The sequence below is a fragment of the Onychostoma macrolepis genome, chromosome 21, assembly GCF_012432095.1.
Source record: "Onychostoma macrolepis isolate SWU-2019 chromosome 21, ASM1243209v1, whole genome shotgun sequence".
NCBI lineage: Eukaryota > Metazoa > Chordata > Actinopteri > Cypriniformes > Cyprinidae > Onychostoma > Onychostoma macrolepis.
In genome coordinates, this window is record NC_081175.1 from 5,569,163 (window position 1) to 5,595,087 (window position 25,925).

Sequence of the window (25,925 nt, forward strand, 5' to 3'; positions counted from 1 at the left end):
TAATTTCCATTGTTTATGAACATGCAGACACTCTTTAAGGCAAGAAATTTGAAACATTTTATTTTGTAATACAACCTCAAAAACTATTGTGGTTGTTATAAGAACTGAAAAATCGATTAGTAAGTTAAATCACAATGGTAGCACACTCTAGTACAGTCCTGTCAAAGGAACAAACAGGAAGCCAGAAGTCCAGAACTAAAGACCGTCCGCCTAACTGTCACCATGGAGGCAATATTCACAATTCAGGACAGGCGCCTCATGCCTCAGATCTTCATAGTGGCTCATGAAGTCAATGAGATGGCTAGAAGAGCTTGAACATGGAATGGATCTGTGGGAGAAAAAGAGAATTTTGTTTTCAGCCTATGAAATTACAAATCGTTTCTACAATAAACTGTTCATTTGTGTATTTGTATTCACATTGCAAACCCAATGCAATACTAGGAACAGGTTTTCAGAGCTTACTCTGCTGGGTAGAACTGCTGTCCAGTCTTGTGGAGGTCTGCAGAGAAGATACAGTGAGGAGCAGAGCGAGGACATGGATCTGTGTTGATAAAACCTTGTTGCATCTCCATGGCCAGGGCAATGTTGGCTGACAAAAGCATTGTGATGTTTTTAGCGTGAGAAGTAATTTGGCTTCGTATCATGTTTAATATTAACTGACATTAACCAGTGAATTCAACTCTTGGAGGGTTTTAAAGATCAGTAGTATACCTGTGAGCTTGCTAAATTACTTTTTTATCATAATAAAAATGCTCTACCGTGAAAGGAATTACGTCATTACTTGTGATGTCAAAATGCAGTGGAAAAAAGTCTCAAATTTAATCTTGCAAAACAAAAAGAATACCTTTTACAATGCGTATACACTGCTGATGATGACATTTACTGTACTCTACTGTACACATAAAAACCAAAGCATACTTAGGGCTTCAGTGTCTCGCCTAACTAACCTCATACTTTGCTTTCTTTAAAGAAAATGCAGGATGAGTCGAATTTGTGGTTTGTGGTTCGACTGAGATTAATTGGTAATGAACTTGAAATTTCAAGGCATAAGTTATATAAATAAGTAGCAGAACCTGGAGAATTTAGACTGTTCTGCCCTCTCGCTGATGTTAGGTGCTCTGGATAAGGGCTAGGTCTCTGTGCCCATGTCAGAATGAAGGGTGAGGAGATTTGGGTCGCAGGGACGACCGACGGCCTTCTGGATGCGGAAAGCTTCTTTTTCGCTCTGCTTGGCTGATAGACCCAATCTGTGTTGATGAGAATAAGACATGTAATAAAAAGCCTACCTTTCAACTTTGAGATTCTGCATATGCTCTTTAATGTCTTTGAATCTTTCTCCATAGCTTACCTGGGTACTTCTCCATGTGTTGTGCCATGATCCTGCGGGCTTCTTCGTAGTATGGCTTCTTCTGCTCTTCAGACAGTTTGTGCCATTCTAACCCCAGCTGCACACTGATGTCACAGTTGCTAGCATTAGGGTTGGCCTTAGACAAGGCGGCTCGGTGGATCTTTGACCATAAGAAGAAGGCATTCATGGGCCTTTTGATAGAAACTTTTTTGTTCGGAGATCTTGCCATCTCACTTTCTGCTAACAGGAAACAAGGAAATGTCTTCATGTATATAAATATTTATATAGTTAAAAAAAAAAAAAAAAAGTTTTTAGGAAGGAATGGAATTATGTCACTGAATCCATCATTTTGCTTTTGCTCTAAAGCTATCTTCACTATTTTGGTCTAATGAACCTTGAACTTTTTAATAATATGCAAATATACCATTTATCTTAATAGTTATATTTTAAAATTAATATTTTGACATGTAAAGTAGAAGTGTTTTTTTTTTTTTTTTTACAGTTCTACTCCAGAACATAAAGCCTTCAACATACCTGCTCCAGAAGGCGTCTGAGTGAAGTTCAGACCTCGGGTATTGATCTGCACAGAAACCTCGCTGATTGGCTCACGGTTTATTACAGACGCCGCGCTGATTGGCTGATGGGTTACGTTCGGAAAATAAGCCTCGCTGATTGGTTGATGGTTTATTTTGGGGAAAGGCGCCTCACTGGATAAATTCCAGTTAAATGTGTGCGGCGTGTCTTCAACTGAGAAAACCTGAGAAATTGCGTTAAAAGAGGAAAGCGCGTTATCAGTGGTTAGCACCATTGAAGTTTGACCTGAGGGATATGTGATCCAGTCTGCGTTGTCCTGTTTAATCCCAAAATCTCCTGTTAATGACCTGTTGATCGAGTTAAAGTCTTCATCTTGTCTGTGAGTGGTGAAGCTGTTAACTTCGGTTGGTTTCTTCAAAATACAATTTTCTTCTGTGTTGGCACATTTTGGTACCGGTTCATCAGTTGTTATGCCTTTTTCATCGTTTCTGAACCTCATCTTAGCTCTCATTTTGGGGTGTTTATCCATCTGCTAGTCAGTATGTCGTTAATCAACAGTTATGGCTGTGGAATGTTAAAAAATTACACTGCAAGCTCCAGCGTCCTTTAAGAAAACAAAAACAAACAACAGCTAACAAAAAGCACGTGACCGCGCAAATACAGAACACACGACCCTAGAATACTTTCATTAAAACGTACATTCATAAAAAAAACCTACATATTTATTTTAAAGCGCTGCCTATTTCACTTGATATATAATTCGAAAGTTTTGATAGCAATTAAATAGCTAGTGCATATATTTTCAGTTCATTTTCGTAACTCTTTGTAAATATTCACCTCTAAATTATAGGGTACAAATTATACACTATTTGCCATTGAAATATCCTAATAAACCCGAATATTTCTGTTTAATAATAATAATAATAATAAATATTAAGAATGTTATATTTTTAAATTAATGCATATACGTTAAAAAGTGCATAAATTTAAAAACGATCAAACTCAGCAAAGGCATTTCAAATCGAAAGAATGGAGGCAGATTAGTGCTATGTGAATAAATCAAATCAAATGTAATACAACGATTTCACCAGTAGATGCCTGTTTAGTCCTATTCACATACAAAAAGACTAAGAAAAGAGTTGTCAGGCATAATTACATCCTTTTATTAGGTTTTGTATTTGGATATATTTAGACGATCAACTACTAGCTATTGTCAAGGTGTAGATTTTGTATTTAATTAAAAAAATAAAAAGTTTTGTTGAGTTTTCTGGCTCTAACTGGTAAACAGTCTGAAACACAGCTTCACTTCAACAATTTAAATAGCTTCAAAATTAGTTTTCACAGATATGTTACCAAAGCCCTTAAAATTTGAAAAAATCGAAATAAAATATTTATAGTAATAAACAATATCAATAAAAATCTAAATATAACATTTTAGCAGCTTTACATTTAGGGTCAAGTCAGGCTTTCTAAAGCCTGACATTTTAAATAATAATCAGAAACTAATCTGAGAAATCTGTATTACTGTAAATTAGTTAGATTTTAATACATCAAATGCATATACATATCAGTTGTCACTCTATCTCCCATTAACTGTAATAAGATGAAATTTAATTGTGGGAGGCAAAACATATAATGCAATAAAATAGTGATGACAGATGTGCAAATAAATGTTCCTCAAAAGCCTGATCATATTTATCATGTTTGATACATTTTAACATGGTTATTCAGAAAAATGGATAAAGTAAATTAAGTTGCTTCATTAAATAAATAAATTTACTTTATAAAAATCTGTAAAGATTTTACAGCACAAAGACATGTGTGTCTGACATGTGTATACTAAAAGGCCTTTAACTACTAAAAAGTATGAATTATCAACCAAAGGACAGAAGGTATGTAATGACTGTATAAAACAGTTTTTTCTTCCATTTTTGTACATGTTGATCATTTAGAAATCATATAAAACATGATACAATAGACTTTATAGGCTTAAGTGACTGTCCCTGGTGTGGACACTGGAGGGAGCCACAGGACAGGACATTGTTGAATGCAGCCCATTTCTATTAAAGCACAACTTATCCTCAAAAGTGGATCAAGTAGATTATTGAGATGCCAAGATATTTCAGATAAATTGTCATAATACCAGATTCTGTACTGTCAATTCAAAGCTCATCATCATCTACATTATATTTTTATTAGTGCTGTCAAACGATTAATCGCATCCAAAATAAAAGTTTTTGCATAAATGGCTGCCCACTGCTCCGGGTGTGTGTTCACAGTGTGTGTGTGTTCACTGCTGTGTGTGTGCACGATGGATGGGTTAAAGGCAGAGCACAAATTCCAAGTAAGGGTCACCATACTTGGCCGTATGTCACTTCACTTTCACATTATAAATATTTAAACATTTTTCTGAAATATATACATGCATGTGTATTTATATATACATGATAAATATACACAGTACATATACATACATTATGTAAACAAAAACTTATTTTGGATGCGATTAATCACGATTAATAGTTTGACAGCACTATTTTTTATTAGATTTTGATGAATCATCTCTTTTAATTGTAAAAAAAAAAAAGAAAAAAAAAAAGAAATTGAAAGGTACTATCCATCTTAATTTTAAGTTTCAAGATATACTTTTAGATACAATATCAGCTATTCACTAATGAGAATGCTGAAAGTCTAGACACCATTAAAGTCACAAAGCCAGCTTTTGATGAAATCGTTTAATGTTAAACAAAGTTTCTCAGTACAATAAAATCAAAAACTGAAATCTGAAAAGAAACTAATGAAAGAGGCGCTCGATTTCATGTTTCTCTTTACATTTGCATAAACTAAGAAGTGTTTACTCGATTCACTCATGTCTAGAAGAATGTATATATGCACAGGATCTCTCTGTATAATGTTAAGTATTAAAATAAGAAACTAAACCACTATGGAATAAATCTAAATAGTAATAAAATAAAGATTTGGTCATTTTGAACATAATGCCTCGGTGCCTGATGGAGGGCCCCTTGTAAAGCAGCATATGAGAAAATGGACAAAACCAAATATCAAGAAAGAAAAAAAAAGAAAAAGTGACAAGTAAACTTCATTTGGGGTTCACCATGCCTTCATCGATTCCATAGCCATCATATAATCCTGTGACAGACATTTCATAACTTTAACACTGACCCGCAACAATGCTTGAAACTAAAATCGACACACATGCAAGAAAAGGATATAACGGATATGACTGTTATTATGAGGCATTATAAATACCAATTCAAGTAGTAACTAGAAATGTGTAACACTACTCCTGCTACCGCCAAAGCACTTATTTGTGCGGCTTCAGATGACAAATTCAGGGGATGAGACCCCCAGAAATCTTCACATTAGATGAACATGTGTAGCACTATCCCCAATCCATATCATTTAAGAATGTAATGGCTTTCGCTTTTCACGTAACACATCCTCTCTCTAAGACAGTTTTGGATTCATCAAGTACGGTTAATAACCTTCACACACATTTGTGGCCATTTCACAGGCAGGCACACTTCAAATTACACACTTCAGGCAGCTTGCTACACAAAAGCACTCAAACTATATCTACAGATATAGTCGGTTTAAAAAAAAAAAAAAAAAAAAATTTGACCATATTTATCTAAATAACAGGTGCTGGAGTGATAACGGAATGTAAGGAGTGACTGTATATCTGACAAACTGTAACAATTCAAACCGAAAACAAAAACATGAGTAAATATTAAGGACCTGTGGTAAGCTGTTCCATCTTATACCATCTGAGAAGTGAGTAAAATAATTTATTTTTTGCACACCAATATATTTACAAATCAACCCTTTGCGGCCTTTAAATCACAGCATGAATAATGCAAATTATGAGGTAATTTCTGAAATCAGTCGTATTTGAAAAGTGAACAGGGCCGTGATGGGGGGGGGAAAAAAGAAGAAGAAAAAAAAAAAAAAAAAGAGTCTATGATGTTTCTGTTGTGAAACGGACAGTGGAAAAATGTACCAAACTGCACACAGTCATCTTTTTTCCTTTAAAAGTATATAATATGCTTTGCACCATATACAAAAAAATCCACCCTTCGATTATCAACCCCACATGAAAGAAAAGCAGATTCTTGTGTGTGTGTGTTTTTTTCTTTTCTTCTCTGTATCTCTTAACGAATGAGGACAAATGATTGAAGAGTCGTGACACGGACTAGTTTTGTCAGTTTTGTCCATTTTACTGGATGCAGCTCCTTCTATTGAGAAGGTGTATTTGGACCGTAAACCCTCTTGGAGTGATTCATCCTTCATTTCCCAAAGTTGCCAAAGTTTGCAAAGGCATCTTGTTTAGGTTGCACCATGGCAGGGTTCATGCCCTGGCCAATCCCCATGCTGGGCATGCCCAGGGATCCTTGCAGGCCTATTCCAGCAGGCATCATATTCATGCCCACGAGTCCTTGATTGACAGGCATTCCTCCGATACCCACAGAGCCCATTCCCACGGTGCCCGTCGCCATAGTAGGAGGCATTCCCATGCCCATGGTCCCCCCGGCCATCATGGGGTTCACTCCTGGTCTGGGAGCAGCCGCCGAGGGCTGGGCATTCAGTGTCATTCCGGTGAAATTCTGGGTGACCATGTTCAATGGTGGCTGGACACCTAAATGAGAAATATATTATAAATAAACTATGAATAGATAATACATGCAATTGCTTGTGACTGTTGATTACCTCAAAGAACAAACTTTTTTCAACTCAAGGAAAGACGATCTGATCTGAATCATGAAAATAATCGTCAGAGTAGAAAAAAAAAATAGGATGGTGATAGATTGTTTGGGATTTCTAACCTTGCTGCATCATGGTGTTGAGTGTGGGCTGTGTGGGTTTGGGAGGGTTCAGGCCTGCAGACAGGAAATCCAGGCTGATGTTCACGCTTGGGTCTGACCAGGTGGCAGGCATTGATACCTTCCCGCCTGACTTCTGTAGTCCCATCTGCTGAGGCAATAACGGCCCGCCTATTGTCTGACAAGGAAGAGGAAATTACGGTAAATTATATCTTATAATTACAACAGAATATACCCTATTAAACTAATGATCATTTCAAATTACAGCACAATTTTTCAAATGATAATTTAATATGATGATTTGCAATAATGGAATACTAAACAATACATTGACTGTACTGCAGCACTTTTTAATTTTAATATTTTAGGCGACTCATACTTTTCATAAAACAAAGTTGGTTGACTTGTAATAGCACTCACAATAGGACAAAGCTGGATTAACAACATGTATCCACTTAATTCAACCCATATATGAACTCCAAACTGATTCACCGTGTTATATTCTGTTCCTGACCTGCCAACCATGGGAATATATTTTGAGTGCACTACTTCAGTCATTTTCCCACTTATCACCATACCAAGTTATTCAACATATGCATCGGCTATGAGGACAAAATGCATTCATATATTCTTGAGGCAGGGATGCAAAGTCATCGGGGGTGAAAAAGGTCTCAAAGTTGATCTCTAGGGGTGCACGGGAGCATTCTTCTCCTTAGAGAAAAATGCTGAAATGTCAGCTTTAAAATGTGGATTTACAATATATTTTAGCATGAGGATATGGGGGGAAAAACCTCCCTTTTTGTTTAATCATTTAAAAAATATTTCACTTGTCTCAAGCCACATTCATGAAACCCATTCAATATGATTATATAACAACAATAATTATTATTTTATCTACAGAACAAAATTCTGTATCTTCAGATCTTTGGAGTGTAACGGATAATTATATTAAGTGTAGAAAAAGTTTGAGATGTGGATGCTGCAGTCAAAAGTGGAGGCAGACAAACTTGAATTGAGGGGCGGGTTTAAGTAGACTAAGGCCACATATACAATGCAGCAAAATTCACCTTTAATGCTTTAATCATGTTCTGTACTCACACAGTTCAATAGTTTACAGGAGTAACAACCACATTCTATAACCAAATTAACTCTGAATTACCTGAAAAATTCAGGTAGTGACAACCGCATTTGCAAAAAAATAAAAATAAATACAATTCAGAATTGTCTCCTCTTTTATGAGTGGTGTACGTTATGACTCTTAGTAGTGTTGCCAGATCTTGCTAGAAAAAAGCAAATAAGAACAAGACCATAATAAACTTAAATTCAAAAGCTATGTCTTGGAAAAAATCAAAAATAGCACAACCTGCCTATTTTATTAACTGTGTATTGTTTTATAAGCCAAGTCCAAAGATGCTTTAAAAGCATCACTTAAAATAAGTGAGCATGGCAACACTTCATGAACACGCTCTTTGAAGCAGCCGTTCAAAACATGATCTAAATTTAAATGCAGATGTCACTCCTGAAACTTTAAGGTGTGTGTGTCACCTAAATGCTTGGAGTCCTGCATACGTCATCAGCCAGAAGTCTGCTGTTTCTCAGGAAGGTCCAGCTACATCATTATGATTGAACTTTTCATGGTCCCAAATAAAAGTGCAGGTGCACATGCACAAATCACACCTACTTTGAGGTCAAAATGTATACCTGCTGTGCAAAATGCATACAGGTTGGTGAATCTGCTGTTCTGGGAAACCTTTCTGACAAACCGAACCAGCGTTTACCTGTGATCTGGACAGAGGAGTGGTTGCGTTCTGCGGGCACATGTTGAAGGTCATGCTTTGGGATGCGCTGAGGCTGCTGTTGTTGGTGGTCATCAGGTCAAAGAGGTCAGCGGAAGCCGGTTGGGTGGATGTGGGCACGGGGGCGGCTGGAGTGGGCACGTCACTGAACAGATCTGGGATGGCAGACGGAGCAGTGACAGCAGGAGGACTGGTGGAGGAGAAGGCGTTCCAGTCACCAAACTCACCGTTACCAGTAGACAGCGAACCTGAGGAGATTAAATCAATTAGAACCATTAAATAAAACAAGAAAAAAGACACATATACGTACCACCGTTCAAACATTTGGGTCAGTGAGATTTTTTCCCAAGGGAATTAATACTTTTATTCATTAAGGATGCATTAAATTGATCAAAAGTGACAAGACTTTAACATTGTTACCAAAAAAAAAAAAAAAATTTTTCAAATGAATGCTGTTCTCTATGGAAGCCCGGTTGTGCCACTGAATAAAAAAAAATATAAAAAGATCACTGCGAATTTTTATCTAACAATTTTGACATTTTTCTTGCAATTGAGAGTTTGTATTTTGCAATTCTAACTTTCTTTTCTCAGAATTGCATGATATAAAGTTGCAATTGCATGTTATAAAGCGAAAATTGTACGATATAAACTCGCAATTTTAAGAAAATAGTAATTTAATAATAATTTTTTAACTCGCAATTGAGTTTATATCTCACAATTTAAAAAAAATCATCAGAATTGTGATTAAAATGGTCAATTGCAAGATATAAACTCACAATTACGAGAAAAAAAATTCAGAATTGTGAGTTTATATCTAACATTTCTCAAAATTGCGATTTTATCACACAATTATGAGAAAAAAAGTCAAGAACTGCGAGATGCAAAGTCTCAATAATTTAATTTAATTCTTTGATTTATGAAGACACAAAAAACTCGGTAATTAAGCACCACAGCAATTTTCAACTGTGTTGATGATAAAAATGTTTGTTGAGCAGCAAATCAGCATATTAGAATTATTTCTGAAGGATCATGTGACACTGAAGACTGGAGTAATGATTCTGAAAATTCAGATTTGCCATTACAGGAAAAATGTAACAATAATGTACATTAATACAGAAAACAGTTATTTTAATTTGTAATATTTTTACAATATTTTTTACTGAATGTTTGATCAAATAAACACAGCCTTGCTGAGCATACAAATGACCATTTTACAACCTGAACTAACAAAATGTTAGGTAGTGAGGATTCCTGCAAACATTCATTTTCTTTTTCTTATTGTCTCTTATATGTTTATGCATATTGGTTGCACCACATGACATTTATATATTCCCAAGGTTTGACTGGGGAAAACCTTAAGCTGAATCATCTTTTCCGACTGTTCCCGTCATTAGAAGTCCTATTTGAACTCTGTATTTATGCTTACATAGACGTTTATTATTGATTTGTGTTAATTCTCCTACTGACAAGGTTATTGGTTGACTGTTGTGTGGCTGTTCTTGAGGTCTTCTAACTGGATCCTCAGACGTACACACACTGCTCTTAAGGAGTGAGTCTCTGTCAGGGGAGATGGGGCATGGATGATGGGAGCTGACGTGTGTCTGTGCTCATAACACTCAGCAGGTAGCAGCTCCATCTGGACCCCTCAGTCACTCATCAATATTTCACTGTGTCGTGTGTTGCTACTCCAATCATATTTCAGACAAGCCAACAGAATTGTCATCCTCCTGCCCACCAGCAAAGTGCAACTCGCTCTACATTGAACCAAGGCCCAGGGAGGGAAGAGGATGATGGGAAAAGTCAACACAAGCGCGCCAATTTCTCTCTGTAAAGTGGAATACGTGTCGAATAGCTGTAATAATTTTCTAAATGTTCAGTTAGGATAAACTCTGCAGATGCTACGTCTAAAATTATTCTCCACACCACAAAATGAGAAAAAAATGGCGAATAAATAATCATATCAATGGGACACAAACATCAACTAAAGAAATCTTAATAACTGCAGCACTTCTGTAGGGCCCTATGAAATCAGTTTTATTCATTTATTTTGTATTCCCCAAATTTTGTTTTATTTTTAGTTAAATTACATTTTAGTATTCAAAAATCATGTCTAACCAACTGCAAAAAATTTAACTTGTACAATTTAACACCAATTTATTACACGGTTAACATTTTTAGAGCCTAATTAAATCTATTTTAATTTTTCCAAAATTTCATTTTATTTCCCCAAATTCAGTTTTTGATATTTTAATATTTTTGGATTCTGTTTTACTTGTTTTAATAAACTTAAATAAATCTAAGCAAGTCTAATCAACTGAATTAATACATCTTTAACAATTCAATGATTTTTTAAAAAACAATAATAGACTTAAATGTTTCATCTTTATATAAAACTTTTTTTTTTTTAAATCTGTTGTCTGTTTGAATTTTTCTGGATTTAGAATTGAACACAAATGTATTAATCAAAAATGGTGACAATTACAATTAAACAGTTACTCTTGTTTTTATGGCAAACAAAGTGATTCAAAACTATGGTTTCTTGTTAAAATGAAAACACGGAAGAAAATATTTTTTATTTCTTAAAAAAGTTCAAAATTAAAAAGTTAATTATTACTATTATTATTATTATTATTACTACTACTACTACTTTGAGAAATACATTCTACTGTACTATAGTAATATAAAGTACCTGTGTCAAAATTTCAAGTTAAACCAAACTTTTTTTTTCGTTTCTGATGATAGCTGTATCAAATCAAATGGTGATAAGCTCATGAGGTGACTCTCAGAGCAGCTCTGGAGATGAAGTTTGTCCTCATATAGTGAGAAGGTAGACACTAAACCATGAGCGTCACATGTGCTTGAGTAGTAGACAAAACTGCACCATTAATTCACACAGACACACAGAACATGCAGACTTTATATTTAAATATGAATACAACTTTTGCTTGAAATGAAAAATAAAAAGTTTTTATTATTATTACTCTAGAGCTTTGTTTCTCCAAAACATTTTTTTCCCTGATATCAACAAAACTGAAGATATGCCACCCGTAAGTTTAAAACCCATGAATTAGCCCAATGCTTCACTGACAGGTGATTTCACTGATGAAATAGTACTTATGGTAATGCTTTACCATAAAATAAAAGGCACAGTGAGACATTTACAGTTTGTAAGATATTGTCTGATGAGCTAAAAAGATAGATTTGGCTCTTGTGCAGGTGTGTACTGTGCAGTTGGGTAACACATACCAGCAGCTGGCGGGAGACTGACAGAGGCAGCAGGTGAGGAGAAGTCGGCAAAGTCACCAATCAGATCTGAGTTTCCACCTGCAAAACATTAAGATGAGACATGTATAGACTTTAGAACGCAACTATACATAGCTTACAAAACAAGTTCAAAAATCTGGGGTAGGTAAGGTTTTTAATGTTTCTCAAAGAATTATCTTATGCTCACTAAAACTACATTTATTTTGAAAAGTTTTCCAGTTAAAAGCAATATTGTGAAATATTACAATCTAAAAGATTCTGATTTCAGTATATTTAAAATGTAATTTATTCCAGTGATGCAAAGCTGAATTTTCAGCATCAATACTTCAGTGTCACATGATCCTTCAGAAATCGTTCAAATATGCTGATTTCCCGCTCAACATTGTTCTCATTAGCAATGTTGAAAACAGTTGTGCTGCCAAATATTTTTGTGGAAATTACTTTTTCAGGATTCTTTGAGGAATATAAAGTTCAAAAGAATAATTCAATGGACCGAAGTCAATTATTCCGCTTATACTATGGTTGCCACACCCTCAAGACATCGATCAGATGATATATTTCATGGCATTCGTCCGGTATTTCTACTTCGATTCGCTATTGTGAGTAGGATTATTTCTTCCGCATCTCATCCAATGCCTCTGTTGCTAATTCCAAAACGTCATTTTAAACCTAGTAACTGAGGCTTGAGCCGTTGATAGCAGACTAATAATGCAGTTAATACAGTTAATAACTAAGTTATGAGAGAGAGAGAGATTACCTCTGTGCATCTCTCAATAGTGTTCGGCAGCAATGTCTCTAGTTATAGTGAAACTTAGTTCCTTTTGTTCAGGAACAGCGCTTGTGAGAAGTCATGTAGTATTTAAGTTGTTTACTGATAAAATCGTCAGAGTAGCGTTAACAACATTAGCGCGATGTATGTTAGTGTGTGTGCAAACTGTAACTGTTATGTATGTGCGGTCTGTGAGGGAGAGAGAGCGGGAGAGATAGAGTATGTGCTTTCTGTACATAATAAAGCATAATTTTGTGGCAAAAACATGGACATGATCTGTCGTTTTTATCCATTTGTTTACTATATTTATTTGTTTGGCCAGTGTCGTTGTGGGTTTTGGTTATTTTGCTGTTGTAAGACCTTTGAAATAACAGAAATCATTTGGCGAAGTGATATGGTCATGTAATGCGGTCAAGAGATGCCTGGAACTACGTTCGCTGTGCGTTTCCCTGAAAATAATTGCACACCTTAGAACGTTCGTCAGCCAATCAAATAAAAAATTAAAAAAAATCAAAAAAAAAAAAAATCACAAAAATCTAACCTTTCATTGGATAATAAGAATTTAAAATGGGGGGAAATATCATTATGAAATAAATGTTTTTCTCAAATACACGTTGGACACAATTATTGGCACCCCTAGAAATTCTTATGAGTAAAATATCTCTGAAGTATATTCCCATTCATATTCACAATTCTGAGCACTCCAGGGTGATTATGAACATGAAATTATCCAGCCATGGCTTTCTGTTTCACAGAAATATAAATAGGAGGGAAAACAAAACCCAAATTCCCTTAATCATCCATCGCAATGAGAAAAACCAAAGAATATATTTCTGATGTGCAACAAAAGTTAATTGAGCTTCACAAATTAGTGAAGTGGCTTTAAGAAAACAGCTAGAGCAGTGAAAATTCCCATTTCCACCATCAGGGCAATAATTAAGAATTTCCAATCAACATAAAATGTTACAAAACTGCCTGGAAGAGGACGTGTGTCTATATCGTCCTAATGCACGGTGAGAAGGAGAGTTTGAGTGGCTAAAGACTCTCCAAGGACCACAGCTGGAGAATTGCAGAAAATAGTTGAGTCTCGGGGTCAGAAAACCTTCAAAAAAAAAAAAAAAAAAAAAAAAAAAGGTTGTTTGGGAGGGTTTCAAGAAAAATTCTCCTCACTCATCCAAAAACAAACTCCAGCATATTCAGTTATCAGACATGACTGGAACTTCAAATGGGACTGGCTTCTATGGTCAGATGTAACTAAAAAAAGAGCTTTTTAGCAGCAGACACTCAAGATGGGTTTGGTGAACACAGGGATAAAAAGTACCCCATGTGTACAATGAAATATACTGCTGTATTTTTGATGTTGTGGGCCTGTATTTCTGCTGGAGGTCCTGGACATCTTGTTTAGACACATGGCATCATGGATTCTATCAAATACCAACAGATAAAAAAATCAATAAGTGACTGACTCTGTTAGAAATCTTATAATGGGCCATGTTTGGATCTTCCAACCGTACAATAATGCAAACACAAACCTCAAAAACAACACAAAAATGGGTCACTGAGCACAAAACCAAGCTTCTGCTGGCCATTCCAGTCCTCAGACCTGAACCCTGTATTAAATGAGTGGTGAACTGAAGAGAAGAAGCACCAACATGGAGCTGTGAGTCTAAAGGGTCTGGAGTGATTCTGGATGAAGGAATGGTCTCTGATCTCTTGTCAGGTGTTCTCTAACCTCATCAGGCATTATAGGAGAATATTTAGAGCTGTTAAACTGGGAAATGGTTTCAAAAAGTATTGAATAAAAGGGTGGCGTTAATTGTGGCCAATGTGTATTAGAGATAAACATTTATTTCATAATGATATTCCCCCCCCATTTTAAATTCTTATTCGCCAATGAAAGGTTAGATTTTTATGAATTTTTCAAATAAAATATCAAAAGGATTAACAATGCAGATTAATTTTCACAGCCTTCTTTGATCATATTTACCAAGGGTGCCGATATTTTTGGCCATGACTGTATGTATGTAGTACGTACACACACACACATATATACATAATATATATATAATTTGTAATTTTTTTTCTTGCTGAAAAGAAAATTCACAACAGAAAAACAAAAATCTGTTTTATATCCAAAATTATAATCGCTGTTTTTCTACTGTGACGACAACAGCATAGGACAAACTGATCTGGATGTGTGACTAAAATTCAGATGCACAGACAAACGCACGTGTCCATCCACATACACACAATTAGGTTGTCAGAACCTGGCAGCAACAGCTCTTGACCTCCTGACTGATGCTAGCAGACACAGCACAGCTGTTGGGCTGCTGACAGAATACGGAGGGACAGCAGCATCTGTGCACCCATCTCCTATTCGTTCTTTCTCTCTCTCACACAACTAACACTCATCTGGGGCACTTAGATGTCTCTAAAGAACTTCCATGAGTATGGCTTTAAAAGTTACATCAACTTCCAGGAAAAAGTTTCTGTCCGAGTCCCTGCAAGGAGGAAATTGGGCTCAAAAATGAACAATAACCAAGCAGCAAACGTTATACGCTCCAACCACATTGAGCTGTGGTGTCCATACAGGAGGTGTGGGGGTTCGAACTGGTTTGTGAGTGGTGTTCAAACCCTAACCCTAAGTATAAGCAATAGTAACAGTGGTGCTTAGCAAAAAAGAACTCGTTAAAATGTGGAAAATGCAGCTGATTGGGTCTTACCTGAAGACACTGGTTGACCAGAGCCAGAGTCCACCATCAACAGATCTGCAAGCCCTGTGCTGGATGACTGACTCACTGATGTCTGAAAAGAGAATGAAGAATGTCACATTTCACTTTTACCACATGAAGGCAGCACAGGCTTCCTTTTGCAACCCTAATCACTTCATAGAGAGGACTGTAGAGGTGCACTCGGGTGTTTTTGTTTAGAATTTGCAGGCTCTATTTTTAATTGCCGCGGTCTCAGACTTTGCCTTAACACATTTTGCAGGTTCTATGTAAAAAATGAATGTGAATTGCTTCATTTATATCTTATTTATTATTATTATACAATAAATTAATTTAAAATGATGAGAAAGGACTTTAAAAAATTACAATTAATTCTTAATTGTGACCCTGGACCACAAAACCAGTCATAAAGGTCAATTTTTCAAAATTGAGATTTATACATCACCTGAAAGTTGAATAAATAAGCTTTCCATTGAAGTATGGTTTGTTATGATAGAACAATATTTGGCCGAGATAAAACTATCTGAATATCTGAAATCTGAAAAAAAAAAAAAAAAAAAATCTAAATATTGAGAAAACCACCTTTAAAGTTTTCCAAATGAAGTCCTTAGCAAAGCATATTACTAATCAAAAAGTTTTCATATATTTACAGTAGGAAATTTACAAAATAGCTTCATGGACCATGATCTTTACTTAATATCCTAACGGTATATCCTTTTGGCATAAAAGAAAAAAAATTGATGATTTTGACCCATACAATGTATTTTTGGCTATTGCTACAAACATACCTGTGCCACTTATGACTGTTTTTGTGGTCCAGGGTCACATTTCACAATATTTAAACAATTATTATTGTTGTTGTTGTTTATTGTTTGTTATTATTATTATTATTGTTGTTGTTCTTATTGTTTTTGACAAATGTTGAAGCTATAATGAGATATAATTCTAATGTAAACATGTCGTCATTTCTTTCTATGTAAAAATAGATTTAAATTGCTTGATTTATAGATTTGTATTATTATTATTACTATTACTATTATTATTATAATGATGAATGCAAATGAATATTTATAAAGTATATAACTAAAATACAACACCAATATATTATAAATGATTTGAATGATGGGAAATGATTCATGCTTAAAATTACTGAAATTAAATGAATGCTTTTTCACAATATTTAAAATAATTTTTCTTCTTCTTTTTCTATCATCATTATCACCGTTATTGTTATTTGTTACACAACGTATGAAATTATTAAAATGATGGCCAATGATACATGCTTAAAATGATTAAAATTAAATTAATTCCTATTTCACAATATTTAAACATTTTATTTATGTTAAATATGTTGAAGCTACAATTAGATAGTGGAATTAACATTACTGCTGTTATTGGTCAATTACAATCTCCAAATGGGCAAATATTAACCCGGTTATTTTAGCACCACAGCCATCCATTTGATAATGCACTTCAGCAGGATGAATTTGGATGAAGGCAGTATTTTACCTTGTTGTCAGCATCTGGACTGCTTTTGCTGCCAGTGTAATGAGCGGCTGCGCCCAGGTCGACTGTTTTGGACGGGACTCCGCCGCGTTTGCGTGTAGAGGTGGTGGTAGTGGTGGTGGAGGTGATTGCATCTGTGGTCTGTGTGATCTGGACGCTCTTGGTTGTTACAGTCTCCTCGTCATCCTTAAACTCCGACTTTGCAGGACGACCGTTCTGTGAAACTCTGTCCTCCTCATTGTCACTGCGGGAAGAGGTGACAAAAGTCAACAAATATTATAGTAGCTACTAGCTAGCTAGGCAAGGCAAGTTTATTTATACAGCACATTTCATACACAGTGGTAATTCAAAGTGCTTTACATAAAAGGAAGTGAAAAAGAAAAAAAGAGTCAACAATAAAAACAAGAAATTAAAAAATAATAATAAAAACAAGATATGAAAATTGATTTAAAAAAATGTAAAACAGTTAATAGAAAATGTTTATACATAGTGCAGTTGGTTGGGACGTAGCACAGTGCTCATTCAACAAATGCACAGCTAAACAGATGAATTTTGAGTCTGGATTTAAATGTGGCTAATGTTTTAGCACATCTGATCTCATCTGGAAGCTGGTTCCAACTGCAGGGCGGCATAATAGCTAAAAAAACACTACAGTGTAGAACTGTGCTAGTTCATATACCTACAGGTCGTTTAATTTATTAAAGTAAATTTCAAAGCACTAAAGTCAGCATGAAATTAAAATTCACCCTATCTATTTTTTTTAAATGTATGTTTTTTGATCTAATTGTCCACCTTGTCATTCTGAATCAAAATGTCATAACTTGATTTCTGGTGAAAAACAAAAAACTTCTTTCTGGTGACGTATGCTAGACTTTCCTTATCATTTCGTTTGCTTAAACTCCACCTCTTTCTTACAATTGGCTCAGATTTAGCTGATCTATCTCCATTCAATCAATCAAATGGACTGAACCAAGCCTGCGTTCTACATTTTTTCCTTTTCGATAAACCTTTTCACTCAGATGTACGGAAGAAAAGATCTGCCGCTAGCTTTTCATTCTATGGCAACTGAAAACTCAGTCATGTACCTGATACGATCCGGCGAGTCATCCCTCTCCTTCTTGCGGAATTTATTGATGGTGTCATCAATGGTGCTTCCAATTTTGTCACCTATCTCCCCGAGTTTTTCACTGAATGGGAAGCTGCTCTTGTTTTTGTCCCAGTCCTCGTCCCATTTGCTTTTAGATTCAGGGTCAAACCTTTCTCCCGCTGAGAATATGGATACAGAACTAGTTAGGAGCTGAATTTGTTTCAGATATTTAAAGCATCAGACTGAAATTCACAAAAGGCCTGTTTACACCGGGGAAGATAACTATAACGATAACTATAAAGTTGTATTAATTGTTCTAATTCTATGAGAATAGCAAGGTCCAACTATAATATATTGACAGTCAATTAAAATCCATTCTGCTTCAAAAAGCTTGAGCATTTAAAGCAGTAGACGACATAACTGCAGCATGCTTATAATACAGTTATTGTGTGGGAGCTATGTAGTTATCTTTATAGTTATCGTTCTTGGTGTGAATGGGTCATTGTAAGTTAGACGAATGTTGTAAGTTGCCTAAAGACATTATTGTTAAAGACATTGCTTAAAGACATTAATAAAGCATTAACTGCAGCACATGAAGATATTTAGATTTTTTTTTTAATTACCTCAAATGTGATAAAACTGAATTTAAGACATTTTTTTGCCCACTTGATGAACTTGCACACAAATGCACTTCAAACTTTGAAAAGCATGGAAAATACACCTGACTAAAAAATCTTAACTTAAAGTATAACTTAACAAACTTAAAGTATAATTTAAAATCATGCCGTCTACCCCCTCTGACCCTGCAGTATTTTTATCTTTCTCCATCAAAACAAATCCATCAATGGCATGCCATCATAAATTGGCAATTTGAAAGTGTAGTACAGCTAATAAAGAGAGAAATCTGAGCAGCAAATCAAAGCAGAAACCAAGCACAATCTTTTGACTTTGCACACAAGTAACATCCCTAATGACATGACAAGGGACGTGGCATCTTGACTTGATTAGACAGCTCTAAGAGAAAACATGTAATACAAAAAGCAGAGATCTGATTATTTCTTCTAACCTGATCATAAACATCACCAAATGATGCAGTGAGCAAAGTTGAAAAAGTGATAGCCCTGAAATCAAAACAGCTCTAATCAAAAGATCAGTCGTGGGAAGAAGGGAATCCAGGGGGAATTTTCCTCACTACGCGAAAAAACTTCAGAGGGCCTGAAACAAATCCCTGTGGGATGTCTACAGTATACAGACAAAGCAGCTCACTTTTGGGGTCAATCACAGTTTCAAGAGATTAAAATAATGCCTCAAAATGACCTGTGACCACAGGGAATTTCTTGGTTTATTTGATTTACCAATTAACACACTGGAACAATCACCACAACATCACAATGCAATTAGGAAATAATAATAAAAAAGCACCTGACAGAAAGAACTATTATATGAACTCTTCTTGAGAGCATCAGCAATCTCTCTCTCTCTCTTTATTGGTTAAGATCCAATTTCTATATCAAGTCAAGTCACCTTTATTTATATAGCGCTTTTAACAATACAGATTGTGTCAAAGCACTTAACAGTATCAAATTGGAGGATAGAGTGTCAGTAATTTACAAGATTAAACACTCAATTTTCAGTTAAAGGCATTTCATTATTGAAATTAGAGATGTCATTGTCTAACTCAGTTTAGTTTAAATAGTATCTGTGCAATCAAATCGACAATAATCGCTAGAAATTTATTGTCCCCAACTGAGCAAGCCAGAGGCGACATGTATATACAGGTGCTGGTCATATAATTAGAATATCATCAAAAAGTTGATTTATTTCACTAATTCCATTCAAAAAGTGAAACTTGTTTATTATATTCATTCATTACACACAGACTGATATATTTCAAATGTTTATTTCTTTTAATTTTGATGATTAGAGCTTACAGCTCATGAAAGTCAAAAATCAGTATCTCAAAATATTAGAATATTTACATTTGAGTTTGAATAAATGACCATCCCTACAGTATAAATTCTGGGTATCTCTTGTTCTTTGAAACCACAATAATGGGGAAGACTGCTGACTTGGCAATGATCCAGAAGACGAACATTGACACCCTCCACAAAGAGGGTAAGTCACAGAAGGTCATTACTGAAAGGTGTGGCTGTTTACAGAGTGCTGTATCAAAGCATATTAAATGCAAAGTTGACTGGAAGGAAGAATTTGGGTAGGAAAAGGTGCACAAGCAACAGGGATGACCGCAAGCTTGAGAATACAGTCAAGCAAAGCCGATTCAAACACTTGGGAGAGCTTCACAAGGAGAGAACTGAAGCTGGAGTCAGTGCATCAAGAGTCACCACGCTCAGACGCCTTCAGGAAAAGGGCTACCAAGCCACTTCTGAACCAGAGACAACGCCAGAAGCATCTTACCTGGGCTGTGGAGAAAAGAACTGGACTGTTGCTCAGTGGTCCAAAGTCCTCTTTTCAGATGAAAGTAAATTTTACATTTCATTTGGAAATCAAGGTCCCAGAGTCTGAAGGAAGAGTGAGAGGCACAGAATCCATGTTGCTTGAAGTCCAGTGTGAAGTTTCCACAGTCAGTGATGATTTGGGCTGCCATGTCATCTGCTGGTGTTGGTCCACTGTGTTTTCTGATGTCCACAGTCAACGCAGCCATCTACCAGGAAATTTTAGAGCACTTCATGCTTCCTTCGGTTGACAAGCTTTATGGAGATGCTGATTTCATTTTCCAGCAGGACTTGGCACCTGCCCACACTGCCAAAGGTACCAAAAGCTGGTTCAATGACCATAGTGTTAATGTGTTTGATTGGCCAGCAAACTCGCCTGACCTGAACCCCATAGAGAATCTGTGGGGTATTGTCAAGAGGAAGATGAGAGACACCAGACCCAACAATGCAGAAGAGCTGAAGGCCACTATCAGAGCAACCTGGGCTCTCATAACACCTGAGCAGTGCCATAGACTGATCGACTCCATGCCACGCCGCATTGCTGCAGTAATTCAGGCAAAAGGAGCCCCAACTAAGTATTGAGTGCTGTACATGCTCATACTTTTCATTTTCATACTTTTCAGTTGGCCAAGATTTCTAAAAATCCTTTCTTTGTATTGGTCTTAAGTAATATTCTAATATTTTGAGATACTGATTTTTGACTTTGATGAGCTGTAAGCTCTAATCATCAAAATTAAAAGAAATAAACATTTAAAATATATCAGTCTGTGTGTAATGAATGAATATAATATACAAGTTTCACTTTTTGAATGGAATTAGTGAAATAAATCAACTTTTTGATGATATTCTAATTACATGACCAGCACCTGTATAATATGCTTCACTGTCTCAGAATTGTTTGCTTGTGAAATATTAGTATACTGATATTAATTTAGAGCAGATTACTTTGTATAGTGTGTATACTGGTGTTAGAAGTTGTCAGACTGTTAAGTCATATCAGACATATCTTTTTGCCCACATTCCAGGAATGCTGCAAATAGCATTTCTCACGTTTTTTTTTTTTTTTTTTAGGTTTGCACGAGTTTGGGGCACAACAATCTGTTTGTCCATGTGCCTTTGTCCAACAGCAGACAGCAAAATGTCTATGAAACCTATTTGGAAAATGTCTGACAAACAGTCGCAGTTCCATTTAGCGGCACTAGTGGTTGTAGAAATCATCCACTTTCAAATTTAGAAACACTCAAATTTGCTACATCTGATCACTTACAGTTACTTTGTTTGAAGCCTCCCATGCTGTCAGAAGATACTCCAATGTACTTGTCTTTATTCTTCTTGGCTTTCTTCCTCTCGTCACGTAACCGGTCGTCATCCTGAACAAACTCTACCATTTCTTTCACCTTCTGCCGTACGTTAATGCCCTGGTCCTTCCCATTTTCATCTAGCAAAATAGAAAAGAGCAGGTCAAGTCATAAGGAACTGTTTGGCCCATTTAATCTGGTTTACATGAACCTCCATTGGATACAGAAAAAACAACAAAAAAAAAAAAAAACATCAAATGTTGGAATGTGACCCCACACAAGAAGTTCAGTACTTAAAATTTTATCAGATAAGATGGTGCCGTAGTCAACTTTTGTCTGTTAGTAATGCCAGAACTTTGCTATTGAGATTTACTGCATGGATGTCCTACAAAAGCCTTGGTAGGCTGCAAAATGATTTTTTCCTAATTAAATATTTATTGAACACAAATTCAGAAACACACTGGTGTGTGAAGGCAAATCTTTTGGGTTGAATACCGAAATGAAACCAAAGCTACTATTGTGCTACAGCTAATGTTCATGAATTGTCTCAGTAGATGACTGAAAATGTGTGTAAAATGATGAAAAATTCAACAGAATCGCTTTTGAAACCCCACAGAATCTTTGAAACATATTTAGAACAAGGCACAGAGCTTTAAATAACTACAAAAAGGCAACACTTCTAGCATTGACTATGAAGTTCTGTCATTTTTTTTCTGCTCTATCCTTCACTTATCACACAAAAGTAGCTTAAAGATATAGTGCCTTCAGAAAGATTTTACCACTTATTTTAAACACTTTTTGAAACATCTCCAAATTTTAACAAACAAAATTTCTTCAAATAATGAAATATTAACATTCTTTTGTACAAATAAACTTTCCAGGTCTTACTGTCAGAGAGTAACCCAAGAGCATGAGGCTATGTCCAGTACGCTTGATATCTGGGAAAGTCTTACTTGGGTATATTTGAGTTTTGATAAACAAATCAATGTTTTTAGGCCAAAAAGCTCAAATTTAATTTCTTCACATCACTCCGCAACAGTATCAAAATACTTGTTAGCTTATATTTGCCCTTTTGCACACTGCTTGAACAAAGATTTTTTAAAGTAATTTCTTTTTAACCTTTTCATCTATGTAAACTTACCTACAAAATGATAATTTTCCAACGAGCGCAGGTCGTAGATATGTTCTCTGGCGCTGGTGACCACCCGCTCTGACCCGTTTCTGATGAGGTACGCTAATAGTAATAAGGCCTGCACACATGGAAGACGGCATTATTAGGGATATTTCCAAAACAAACACAGCTACAAGAGTAGACTGGACTATTTAAAATTTTGAAGCACATTTCGAACCACACATTAGAGATGAATGAAAATTAGCAACAGACTGATATATAGGCATGGCCAATGACTTTGACTAAACATTGTGAATGAAGCGTACACTTCATTTCAGCAATTGGGTCTCAATTTCAAAGGTGAAAATATGATGCAAGATGAGCAGTGCACTGTACCTTGTAAACTCTTCTCCAATTCTTCTTGTTGTCTTTCAGCATTCTAGTCCAAAGCATGTTCATAACTTCAGGGAACTGCTCGTACATAAATGTGGATCTGCAGTAAGGCAGATTAGTCACATTATGTACAATGACTTTATACTAAATGGATAGAGCTTTTAAACCTTGTATTATGTTAATTTATAAGGTATAATGCTTTAGGAATGTATTAACAATCAGAACACATAAACTGCTTCCAATAGGAATATAAGGTTTTGTAACCAGGGGTTAAATGAGGCCACAAATATCTGATATGGACAGTCCTCTCATTCAAATAAAAATAAATAAATAAATAAATCTCTCTTCCAATGGATAAAATGCAGTGATTCTGAAATGGCCCAGTTGATATGCAATTGCTTTTTTTTTTAAGTTGTATAATATGTCATATTTTTCAACCTGTCAAAAACAGGAACCAATACCACTGACAAACTAAACAGCTTTAAAGATATTTGTATATTTTCTTATGATATTATGTGTCAAAAAAACAAAAACAAAAAACAAGTAAATGACATGAGAATGTAATGACTAAACTTTCAGATGATCTCAAGTCTAAGGCATGATGCAAAGCAACTGAAATCATCAGCTATCAATGATGAGATAATTCTGCAGTAATTGCCCTACACAAATGTTCTGCGGTAGTTGAGAGTAGAGTCAGTGAATGCCTGAAGACTGAAAGGGAACACGTAGTCCTCTTACCACCCAGCAGGCTGAGCACTTACTTGGCAATCTCACCCATGAGCTGACCCGATGGGCCCCAGGGGTCATCATTGGTGGCTTCTCGAACCTTGGACTCTATCTCTGAGTAGTTCATCACAACATTGGTGCTGGGAAACAGTAAAAAACAAAGAACCACAAATAAACACCAGGCAACCACACAAAGACACACAAGTCTGTTTATTGTTACACGTGGAGGTGTTAAAATAAAAAAAACACTCTCGAGCCGGTCAGCTTTGGTCGACTGGTGTGTATTTTGGACTGATAGAAGAAAACATGCTGCCAAAGGTTTAAATGTGTTGAGAAGATGAAAAACTGTACAGACAGCTCTGTTTAGTGTTAAATCCACCGGGCATTCTCATGTGACTAATCCAATTTGTTGAGATTGTCATAGTTTAGCCTGTCATTCTATGGAACAAAATGTGTAGGATTACAATTCTGAATGGTGGAATTATGAAGCCAAAATATATTCTCAACAAATGAAATGTATGATTCACATATTATATAAAATATTATTTTATCAAATCTGCCTGGCAGAGTCTTAACAACAGATACTAAGCTAGCCAACGCTTGTGTGACCCAATAGAGAGGGTCCCGTTAATAATTTTGTTCTCAGCCCTAAAGATTCAAGAGATGCAATTCAACTTGTAGACAAATCTTTACAGTTTTTAACTTGCTACAAGAAAGGTAGATGACAGAAATAACAGGAGGAAATTGGGAGTGGGCCACATCATTAAGAGTTAATGCTCATGTCAAACTTGATTGTTTCCCACAAAACTACAGAAGCCAGGAAGCGTAGGAGGACACGACAACGAAATGATGTGCCTTCATTTGGGAATGAAAATAAGTCCTGGTGCTCATAAATTTTAATTAATAGTCTAAGTCAAATGGAGAAAGTAAGTAATTAAAAAAGAAACACACACATGTATAGCTAGTTTTAACTCAAGTCAACCATGGGTCAAAGGCCGAACTGACAATTCACTTCAGAGCATAAGTTATAGGTCAGTATAACAAAAACATGCTTACTGTTTAACAGGGTTGGAAGAGGGTTAATGCAAAAACATTTCATAACTATGGAGATATTTAACAGAATGGCCTCGCTGCTATTTCCATTCAACAAAAGGCCTGTCCAGTTTGGCCAAAAATATCATCACAATATATATTTCCCCCAAATCATACAATATCAATATTTATCACAATATTCATTTAACATTAATGGGAAAGGAAATGCTTTCCACATGTTTGTTAAACTTTTAATGAATGTAAACAACTAGTTTGATCACAATTAAATTCTACAGAGTAGCTTTGAGAAGTACAAGTTAGTAAAAAATAAAAAATAAAAACATTTCTACCACAATTTCTTTAGGTTAAACCACGCTTTTATTTTGACGGTTTGTCGAAGATCTCTGAGTTTGGGTGTATATTTGATGGTAGCTTTGTGAAAAGCTTGCGAAGTGAGTCTCAGAACAGCTCTGGAAATATGGACTGTCTTCATATCTTTGAGACGGCACGTGTGCTTCATTTTGTGTAGTAGACAAAACTGCGCCACTCATAGACCTTAATCAGGTTTGATGCCATATTGAATTTAATTCTTATGAAAACAAGGTTGTGAGGGATAACACTGTCCTACGACGCCGCGACACATGATAAAAGGTATCTTTTCCATGTTAATTGGAGTTTTTGTCCTAACCAGCCACAACGGCGACACGCAATATTTCCTTTTGTTTTCGTTTTTTTTAAACGGTTTCTATTTCTGCTACGGCACGGCTAGAGCAATAACATACAAACTATAACAGTGATAATCTCAGGTACTGCTTATGTGCTTTATTCAATGTTAAGTGTGACTCACTAATGTGAGTTTGAATATCATACTGCATGACATTTACAGCTGTACTGAAAGCAACAACAGATAGTTTACCTCAGATCTTGAAAATTAATTAAAGCAAACATGTACGTTAAAACGGCAAACTCAGTGCGAACCAACAAGTGTATTCCATAAAGATGGTATCAGTCACTCAGCATGTACATTTAATAATGTTA

The 25,925-nt window shown here is 35.7% G+C and overlaps 2 protein-coding genes across 4 annotated transcripts in view; both read right to left on the bottom strand.

Annotated features, from left to right (window-relative positions):
- Positions 1-45: 45 nt before the first annotated feature.
- On the bottom strand, positions 46-2,590 carry LOC131529212 (transcription factor SOX-30-like). 2 transcript variants are annotated; one of them, XM_058758820.1, is made up of 5 exons: positions 1,883-2,590; positions 1,349-1,585; positions 1,074-1,247; positions 463-589; positions 46-328 (listed from the first exon to the last, which is right to left on the bottom strand). In XM_058758820.1, the coding sequence occupies exons 1-5, from the start codon at positions 2,409-2,411 to the stop codon at positions 211-213; spliced, it is 1,185 nt and encodes a 394-aa protein (XP_058614803.1). In that variant the 5' UTR covers positions 2,412-2,590; the 3' UTR covers positions 46-210. The 2 variants fall into 2 exon arrangements, with proteins under 2 accessions (XP_058614803.1, XP_058614802.1); XM_058758819.1 differs by having other exon boundaries at positions 1,349-1,588.
- Positions 2,591-4,600: 2,010 nt separating this feature from the next.
- The window catches only part of clint1b (clathrin interactor 1b), a 32,861-nt gene continuing 11,536 nt past the window's right edge, over positions 4,601-25,925 (bottom strand). Inside the window, exons 2-12 of one of the 2 annotated variants that reach the window (XM_058758620.1) lie at positions 23,891-23,995; positions 23,133-23,229; positions 22,767-22,875; positions 21,595-21,765; positions 17,873-18,053; positions 16,791-17,031; positions 15,276-15,357; positions 11,766-11,843; positions 8,502-8,767; positions 6,727-6,901; positions 4,601-6,539 (exon numbers count right to left, since the gene is read on the bottom strand). In XM_058758620.1, the coding sequence (XP_058614603.1) occupies positions 6,190-6,539; positions 6,727-6,901; positions 8,502-8,767; positions 11,766-11,843; positions 15,276-15,357; positions 16,791-17,031; positions 17,873-18,053; positions 21,595-21,765; positions 22,767-22,875; positions 23,133-23,229; positions 23,891-23,995 (1,855 nt within the window). In that variant the 3' untranslated portion in view covers positions 4,601-6,189. Of the gene's footprint in view, positions 6,540-6,619; positions 6,655-6,726; positions 6,902-8,501; positions 8,768-11,765; positions 11,844-15,275; positions 15,358-16,790; positions 17,032-17,872; positions 18,054-21,594; positions 21,766-22,766; positions 22,876-23,132; positions 23,230-23,890; positions 23,996-25,925 lie in introns of those variants that run through there. The other variant, XM_058758621.1, reaches the window with a different exon arrangement.

What these genes read in the sequence shown, in the direction of transcription:
- LOC131529212 (XM_058758819.1), bottom strand. Translation starts at nt 2,411, where the DNA reads ATGGATAAACACCCCAAAATGAGAGCTAAGATGAGGTTCAGAAACGAT. An exon ending in TCAGACGCCTTCTGGAGCAG is followed by an intron (nt 1,589 to 1,882) that starts GTATGTTGAAGG and finishes GTTTCCTGTTAG; the next exon opens with CAGAAAGTGAGATGGCAAGA. An exon ending in GAACAGTCTAAATTCTCCAG is followed by an intron (nt 590 to 1,073) that starts GTTCTGCTACTT and finishes TGCTTTTGTCAG; the next exon opens with CCAACATTGCCCTGGCCATG.